The sequence below is a fragment of the Mycteria americana genome, chromosome 2 (genome assembly GCF_035582795.1).
Source record: "Mycteria americana isolate JAX WOST 10 ecotype Jacksonville Zoo and Gardens chromosome 2, USCA_MyAme_1.0, whole genome shotgun sequence".
Taxonomy (NCBI): domain Eukaryota; kingdom Metazoa; phylum Chordata; class Aves; order Ciconiiformes; family Ciconiidae; genus Mycteria; species Mycteria americana.
The window spans coordinates 126,952,031-126,961,527 of NC_134366.1; the positions used below are offsets into that span (position 1 = coordinate 126,952,031).

Sequence of the window (9,497 nt, forward strand, 5' to 3'; positions counted from 1 at the left end):
GGACACGTCAAATGGATGAGTCCTCTGACTGCAAGTCTGAGGGTTTCAATAAATGTCAGTTCACTGTTTATTGGAGCCAGTAAAAGAGGAAATCTCATTGGTCAAGTCTCCATTTATTGGTGAAGAAAAATAATAAATCAAAATTTCTTTCTCTAGCAGTATTTTTAAGCATGATACATGACACAATGTTCAATACAACTTCTAATACATTTGATACTATTCTATCCTCCAGTCTCGGGCTATTAGTTGATCAATTAGCAAGTTAGAAATAATTCAATAGCTAATTCTGAAACAGTATCCTACAGAAATCTAAAAATCAGCATTGCTGTAACCACGAAAAATGCAGCTTATATATTTACTTGGTTTGGGTTTTTTTTCTCTACTCAAGGCAGATTCAATCAGGAATGTAAATATGTTTCTTTAAATTTCTAGTATTTTAGTAAAATTTCAACTCCAACTTTAAAATACTTAATTAAATTTCATTAAGACATTTGTTCGATGAATTTGGACAGGATGACTTTGGACACCAACAATTAAATGGTTTTATGCTGACATTTTAAGCCTAAGCCTTGCCAATTCTTCCAGAATTTTGTTTTAATGAGCTCAGTTATTGAGAAAAATAGAAAACTGTAGTATCTGTAAACCAAATATTTCAAGCATCATCATAAATTAAATACATAAAAAAAGAATACACAAATGATAACATGAAGGTAAAGAAGGACAACTGCAAATTTAAGAAAGTGAACTGACCATTGGGGATACAAAAGACACCTTTTTGCAAGGTTACCTGAAAGCCCTGAAACCAATCTCTGCACTGTATTCACACAAATCTAGCACTGGATCCCACATGATGCACAACCATTGCATGCTGCTCCCCATAACATCATTGCATTATCTGAATACAAAAGACTACCCAAAACAGACTAAGAGCTGTAGAAAAACAAGCAGATATAGTCACTTGTAGAAACAGTCTTAGTAATGAAAAGTCAGTAGATAAGCTATCTTTCACCGCAGACAGATGTGGAAATGGTTGAAGATTGGGCCATGTCAGTGAAGCACCATAGTTCAAATAAATGTTTCCAGGGCATACAGTCTCTCCTCCTCAATGGATGAGAGGAACACATTCAAATAACTGGCTGGCTGAAGTGAAAACTCAGCTGAGTGAGGTCTCATAATTACTTTGTCCTTGTGAAGTTAGCTGCACACCAAAGTGCCTGTATTTTTCTCCCTTTTCTGACTAGGAACAAGACCACAAAATGAGTACTCCATGAAATCTTATGCAGGCAAGTTCCCTGACTAATAACTAAGTATACCTAAGGGCTTTAGGAAAACTATCAGATAAAGATGCAAAACAACTGATTCAGAAAGAAATATGCATGTTGAGTTAAAGCTTATCTGTTGGTAAAAGTGAAAGACAGTCATGAATGACTGAACTGCAATAATTTATTCAGCATCAGGTGCTAGAAATGACTGTACTGGGCCAACATCATGGAAAAATCTTTGCACCTCCCAGAATACAGCAGAAAACTTATCCATGAAGCTGCCTGAGCTCATAACAAGCTCAAGCCAATAGTCAGAATGCCAAGGAATTTTTGATCACTGCAAATCAGTGATCGACCAGAAGAATGTGTAAGCCTCATAATCCTCTTTGCACAAGAAAAAAAAAAGGAAGACACTACTCATCAGAAAGTTGACTAAAACTTTTCTGTTAAAGGGTTTGGTTGTAATTTGTGGAACTGAAGTGAAAAGCTGCACTGCAAGCAAAAGACCACTGCAGGGAATGAAATTACTCCTGCCTCCAAATGAAGCCTTTAATAACAGGTGAACCTTAATAAAGGAATATAGCTGAAAATAGCTCCCAAACAACCACCAGGTCTGTAGTATAGATATTTCCCTGCAGAAATTATGAAACAAAGGGACAGACAAGTTTCATTCACTGAAGAAACCTGTAAGAAGCCCATCAGAACAATTCCCTAGAAAGGCATAAAAGAAGACAATAGCAGCAAAAAAATCATGAACTTCTACCACATCCTGCAAAGCCCATCAGTCTTTTATCAGATGGTATCTCCACACAGCATCAAAGGAGGAGAGTAACAAAGGATTAGTTTCATTTTAAACAGGCTAGCTGTATTAATGCTATTTCAGTGCAGCCCTTGAGCTGTATTAAACCTATTGCCTTGAAGACACAGGCTTTACAAAACCCTCAGACAAGGTCTTATCATCTGTGTATCGTTGTGGCAAACACAGTCAACAGTATGCTGCCCTGTATTAGCAACAGCATAACCAGCAGATCGATAGAGGCAGCTATTCTCTATTCAGAAACTTGTGAAACCGTATTTGGGGTACTGTGTCCAGTTTGGGGATCCCAGTAAAAGACAGACATTAACATACCAGAGCAAGCCCAGAGGAAAGCTTCCAAGATGAAACATACGATGTACGAGTAGAAACTGAGAAGAAATGGGTTTGTTCAGTCTTAAGTAGAAATGGCGAAGGGGAGGATGAATTTTTTTGCTGTCTTCAACTATGTAGTAGAAGTGTATAGAGAAGATGAAATTGAACACTTGGAGGTACACAGAGAAAAGGCACAAGGCAATGAACACAAGGTGCAAAATCAGAAATTACAATTACATATTACAATTTTCTCCCAGTTGTCAAACACTGGAACAGGTTTCCCAGACAGACTGCAGAATCTCCATCCCTGGAGTTACTCAGAACTCAACTGGACATCATCCTGAGCAATTCAATCTAGTAGGATCTGCTTTCAGCAGGAGGCTGGATCAGATCACCTCCAGAGGTCCCTGCCAATCTAAATTATTCTATGATCAAACAGCAAGTCTTTAGAAATACCACAGCTGCCACAGATGCCAGGAACAAAGACTATTAGCATAAAGGCTGTGCCCATATCTGTGGGCTCAGCACCTGGAAGCACTGACAACCATTTATCTTGCTGATAGCATTTTCAGCTTTTTCCTCCATTTCTGCACAAGTTCAAAAAGGAGTGACATCACCCTTTCCTATTAGGAAAATTATTTCCTAATAACCAAATAGGAAATAGATTGATATCAAATTGTAAGCTGAAACCAATGGAGATGTTTCCAAGTTCCACCTAGGCTGCACAGCTGCCCTTCAGTTAGGATTGCCAGAGAAGTAGTAAAGTTTTAATAAGAGAAGCAGAAGACTAGAAGAGAGAAAACAGTAGCTGTTTTTTCCTCCTCAATCTCATTCTACTGTTTAGGACTTCTAGTTACTGATGTCAAAGACAGACTGCATCTTCCCTGATCACTGTACTGTTCCATAACCAGTTCTTATGAGCACTACAAAGGTCATCATGTCCAAGCTAACCAAGTTAGACTGCAATTGACTACAATATTGAGAGCTCTGATGTATTCTTCCACCCAATCTGATAAAGGTTCTCTGCTGGAGTCTGACAGAAAGGAATAACCCAGAGATGAGTAAGAGAATTTTCTGAGACCAGTTATGTTGTCCAATGTGATTTCAGATATGATGCTGATAGAAAATGGGAAAAGCAAAGAAAAAAATTCTCTGGCAATACTCAGATTGGCTTAGCAGTGAAGTAAGATCACCAAATGCTCTCTCTTGGTCACCACTGCCTTGCTATTTTGTCTTATTCTCCTCACCTTTGGATCCTTTCCATGATGTAAACTTGAACCTAAGTAAGTGTTCTGAATAGCTGTCAGCACCAGACATTGACTATTCAAGTCTCTTTTATCAGTACTGTTATCTACAACACTGAAAAAGAACTTATTGGTGCCAAAGATTTCTGCTCTCAGCTAACTTCTTCAGTCTAACTGCAGCAGACATGGATATTTGTAACTTCCAGTTAAGTTTCAGAATCACAGGCCATCTTCATTGACTAATTCAAAAACAGCAACTTCAGTTTGTACCTTTTCATTTCACATACCAGAGAAGGAGCACCAGATGAAGCACTGTCAGAAAAGTGGTCTTTCTGGAGAAGTAGCACTTCTTATCTGCTTCCATCAAATACTTGAGACTATCACATAGAATTATCATTTAAACATTTAAATGAGATCTTTTACACATTTAGAATGTTTTCTACCATTTTACCTTGCCATCCTATCCCTCTAGGTTTTGCTTCAAAGCATCCACTCAATTAAACAGGGAAAATGAAAACCAGAAAAATAGTCTTCTCTCATCAGCAGTTAGAAATCAATCTGCTTCCATGTTTGAGCTCCTCTGACTATCAAAAGACCACCGGGGTGCTGAGGTAAGGTTGCAGCCATCTCTACCCCACCCCATCTTCTGGTCTTACAGAAGAGGGGAAAGGAGGCACATGAACAACCCCACCATAGTGTATGAATTCTTCTCAACCATATGAACCTTGTAGTTTTATATTATGTGGAATATTACGTGTCTTAGTCTCAAAACACAGAACAGTGTCTGAAAACCTGAAATTTAAATGCTTTTCCTCTCCTCATATTCTGAAATACATGGGATAGTAAGTTTCTATTTCCCAATGAACTAACATTCTGTGAGGCCTCTACAAAAAAAAAAAAAGTGATACAGAGGTAATTATTGTGCAAATAAAAACATTTAAATATTAGAGAGAAATAATTAAAGACCTTAAAATAAGTAATTAAGATTTTCCCTCCAAACAAATCATCAGCATTCCAAATTGACCCAAACTGCATTTGTCACAAAATCTGCAATTTCGCTAAAAAATGCAGTAACTCTATTTTCTAATTAGCATGAAGGACAGAGGGAATGTGATAATGACCTCTTTGAGAATTCTCCCAGTGCTGTGGGCTTACTTGTGCAGACATCTCCTCCCTTTGATAAGCCATGAACTGCTTGCTAGTTCCACTCTATTAGCCCATAAGAATTCAAATTTTGACTCAGCTTTGACGTCTCAGGAAGCCATTCTGCTACATCTTCCCCCTCCCACCTTCCAGTACACTGCTGCTTCATAAAACATTTGGAAGTTCAACTTCTCCCTCTCTTTTCAGTTCCTTTGACCATCAGGAAGAGAAACCAGCCAGGGAGCAGCTCCAGTTCCCTACAACACAATTAGAACTTTCCTCCACTCTGCCACTGTGCCTTGTAGCTTGCTGAAGAAGAAAGTCTTCTGATGAACCAAGTATCTTCACTAAAACACGTCTGTACACATAAATTATGACAGATCCCAACCATTTATGACTTAAATGCAGAATATATTTCATGAAAAGCTGGTAACAGATAAGGTGGCTGAACTTCCGTAAGTAATCTTAAGCCCTCCTTCCTCTCCACACACAATCAGCTTTGATTTAGATACACCTATTCCACCACACACAATGGAACAGAGCAAGCACATATTGCAATATGCAAATGTCATAAGCATACAGTAAAGGATTCTTAGATGAATTATCTGCCTATAAACTTGGGGGGTGGGGTGTTACGGGTTTTTTGCAAATCTTCCATTCTTACAACTTACATTTTCCCCAAGAATATTGCCAGGATGCCTATTGGTTTTAAGATAATGTTTGACCTTCTTCTCTCCATTCTACACAGTAACATTTCCAGGAGCAAATTCCTGGGAAATCAGCATCACTGCAAGCTGATAGTTTTAGATTACCAGTGTAAAATTTTCCTACTGCCCTTTCCTTTACCATTTTCTATATTCCCTCCCCCCCGTAAGACCAACACAGCATGGAAGCATTTTGAACTGGATCCAAGAAGTGCCGTAGACAAAGAATACCCAATATTGTAGGGTTTTGATTTCTTTAAGCTGGATGAGTTCACAACACCACTGCGTACAAAGTCAGGACAGCACACCATTGAACGGTAGCTGGAAAGAGCTGTCATCTCAGAAACTCATGTAAGTACTGAAGATTTTTTGTATCATTAAACCACAGCTTGAAAAGCCTAACTGCAGTATATACGTCTGAGAGAGCAAGAGAGACCATTTTAAGTGAGTAGTATTTTTTTCCTTGAGGTTGAGCAGATCTCAATAACCTAACCCAAGAATTCTTTTGCTGCATATTGTTTATTTCATTTCACTCCTGGTAGAAACCTAACAGACCTCTAAACCCCAGTAGCTGAGCAGCAAGATGAAGTCAGGAAAGAAAAGCATCATCACTAGAAGCTCCGATTCTGCATACCTAAAACAAGGTACCTAAACAAGGTACTGCATAAGCCTTGTTTAGTAAGAAGAGAATGTACTTCTAAGAAGATACCCATTGAAGAAGAAACATTTAAATAATGAAGTAAACATCTTACCTAATGTATGCAGCTGGAGTTTAATACTTTCACTTACTTACAAAGATGCGGAAACTGCACTTTGCTTTCTAAACCATACACCAACCGCTTGTACTTAAAGTCTACTCTGATATTGCACTAGTGTCTCATAGAACTCAGATATCTAAAGGGACACCAGCAGCACCATTCTCTCACTTACAAGACTAAATAACATCCCTTTCAGCGGGGAAACACTGACAGACAAGAAACTCAAAAACTCCAACCCATGATATATTCCCTAATATTTTTTTGTATTTATTTGAACTGTAATAATAATTGACAGGCATGTCAATATTGTATGAAGTGCTATAAGTATGGGAGAAGTAACTGCACCTTGAAAGGGTTTACAAGCTAAATAGAAGATTGTGAACAAAAGGAAGCCAAGCAGCATAAAGACACCAGTCAGTGGGAAACAATTCCTGCAGATTCAGTGGCCAAATCAATGTGGACATTTTGTAATAATAACTGCAGCGAGGACTTTTAAGCACTGAGGACAAAGAGCAAGATGGTTTTACAGGTAGCACCCAATAAGCAAAGAGAAGTGCAGGAGAAACTGTCAATGTTCCCTGGAAAAAAAGGAAAACATTGCCTAGCCAATAGACACCCAAAACAGTGAAACACCATACAGGATACCGCTTGCCTTAGCTCAGGGGTAAGGCTGACCAGTTCTGAAAGGATCATCCAGTGAGAAAAAACCTGATGGTCTCCCAGAAACAGCAGAATTAAGGAAAACAGCACATTTTTTTTGTCAGACCCAGACGTGCACAGTTATTTTACGTAGCTTTTCTTAAAGAAACTGTTTGTCTCCCCTCTGAAGTGGTTCTTTCAGAAGTGGAAGTTAACAAACCGTAAAACCTGTGAAGAGAGATCCCACTGACGGAAGTAAACGACAAATATTCAAATTAGTTCTTAATTTCTGTTCACACGTGCTTTATTATTAATGCAGTTACTAATCATTTAGAAGATGAATGAATTCAAGTGACTCCAGCTGGCAGTTTCGCAGTTCTTTCCGGCTTTCCGCCATTAATTTATAACATGATGAAACGGTGAGCTGCTTTTTTGCCTCACTTTTCCGGCCTGGGAAGCAAGAACAGCGTTTACCTACCTCGCGATGGCAGATGAATCTTCTAGAGCATTTGAAATCAACAGAACAAAGATGCGAGATTAACACACGTTACCGCCGCCGCGACGGCCCTCGTCAGCCGCCCCGACCCTTCCTCGGCAGGGGGGCTCGCGTTTCGGCACCCGAGACGCCCCTCGCCCGGCGCCGCCCATGCGCTCCCCGCCGCGGTGCCCGGCGCCACAGGCCGGGGCAGGCGAGCGCGCACCGCTGAGGCCGCCCCGCAGCGCCCGCCGCCCCCCGCCCCTGGGGCCGCGGCGCCCACCCCCGCCCTCGCCCCCTCCCCCCCGAGGGGGCGGCTCCCGACTCACCGATCCCGGGGGCCACATAGATGAAGTAGAGGCAGGAGGAGGAGAAGGAGAAGAAGAAGATGAAGGCGAGCATGGAGCGATTGGAGACCCGCAGCACCTTCCGGAGCAGTGGCATCGTCCCTTCGCGCCGGCGGCCGGCCGCTCCGCTCAGTCCCGGCGAGCGGCGGCGGCGCTTCCCAGAGGGAGGCCTCCCATGGATCGGGCGGCGAGAAGGTGACGAGGGGGCTCCGCTCGCCCCCTCCCTCCCGCCGCCTCCCCGGGAGCGGGCGGGCCGCTGGGGGCCGGCAGGGGCAGCGCCGCGGCTCGAGGAGGAGTAAGGGCGGCGGCGGCGCTCTGTGGCCGGCCCGGCTGCCTGCCTTCGCGCCGCGCCTCCGGGCGGGCTGAACGCGCCGCCGCGGCTCGCAGGTGGCGGCCGGAGCGGGGACGGCCCCCTAGCGCTGCCGCGGGGCTCGGGGAATGTTCCCGCCGCTGCTCATGCCGCCGGGCGCCGCGGCCGCCCGCTCTCCCGCCTGCTGCCCCCTCACAAGCGGCGGCGGCGGTAGCGGCAGCAGCATCCCCGCTGCCGGCGGGCAGTCACCTCCGCGCCCAGCCCAGCCCAGCCCCGCAGCTCCCGCCTCCTCCCGCACCGGCGGGGAGCGCGCTGCAGCCGCGCGGCGCGGCCCGGCTCCGCCCCGCCGAGCCCCGGCTACTGCGGCGGTTGGAGCGTGCGCGAGCCTCGGCGGCGGCGGCGGACTGCAGAACTGCGGCGGGCGGGCGCGCGCGCTCCCACCGCCCCCCCCCCCCCCCGCGCTCCGGTGGAGGGAGCCGGCAGGGCGCTGGCGGTGCCGCCCTGCGCCGCGGACCAATGGGAGGCCACGGAGAAGCGAGCCCGCTCTCGCGATTGGCTGGTGCGTGGACGAGCGTTTGTATCGGCGAGGCGGGGGGAGGGGGGTCCTCCGGGGGCCCCGTGGCCGTCACGTGAGGGCGGGGCGGGAAGAGCCGTTGTGCCCGGCCGTCAGGCGGCGGACAGCTCCGTGCACAGCAGCCCGGCCTTTTGCGGGACACGGCGGGGAAGAGCCGGGTCCCGCGGGCGGCGGCACCGCCGGGCCTCTCGGGAGCTTGGCCTGTACCCCGCCCGTGCCCGCTTTTCGGCGGTGGTGCTGCCGTACCCCTCTCTTCCCCGTGGCAGGCGGGACTGCCCCTCTGCCGAGCGCAGGCGTATCTCTTCCTGCGGCTGCTTTTAGTGCAGAACACTTGGAAGTGGGAGTCGGGGCTAACACACCCAACGGTTCTCCACAGGGCACGCTAGAAAACATTTCCTGAAGATCTGGCTACGCTTGCGCTTTCAAATTTGCCGAATTAATATGTGATAATCTACACACTCCGTTAGCAGTTTGCTCTGGAGCCCATTGCACGCAAAAGGTATTTTAAAAGTCGGTAATATAAGCCTCACGTCAAGTAGCTGTTCTTCTTGCTTTGGCAACTAACCTTGGCTACCGCAAGTTGCTAGGTGATCCGGTCAAGTCGGTGATCTCTCCATTCCTCTGCAGAATGCTGTCACTGATGGGAAGATGCGTGCCAAGGGGCTGGCAGCTGGCCAGGACGTGCCTGAGTGCACCTGAGATGGCAGCAGGGTCCGGTTGCATAAGAATCAAGCTCTGCATTGTTAACGTGTCTTGAGTTTATTCAGACGTAGGGCAAAAAGAATGGAGATACAGAATTGCTTCCCCCCTCCCCCCCCCAATAGAATTTCGTCTCAGTCACTATACTTGCGCTATGGTTTTTATGAAGTAGGCGTTACTGATAGCTTCATTTTGTTTGACCCAGCACAGCTC

The 9,497-nt window shown here is 45.4% G+C and overlaps 1 protein-coding gene across 2 annotated transcripts in view; it reads right to left on the reverse strand.

Annotated features, from left to right (window-relative positions):
• B4GALT6 (beta-1,4-galactosyltransferase 6) overlaps positions 1–8,405 on the reverse strand; it is a 39,035-nt gene extending 30,630 nt beyond the window's left edge. For both annotated transcript variants that reach the window (XM_075494553.1, XM_075494552.1), the window contains exon 1: positions 7,684–8,405. In XM_075494553.1, the coding sequence (XP_075350668.1) occupies positions 7,684–7,798 (115 nt within the window). In that variant the 5' untranslated portion in view covers positions 7,799–8,405. The remainder of the gene's footprint in view (positions 1–7,683) is intronic.
• Positions 8,406–9,497: the final 1,092 nt, after the last annotated feature.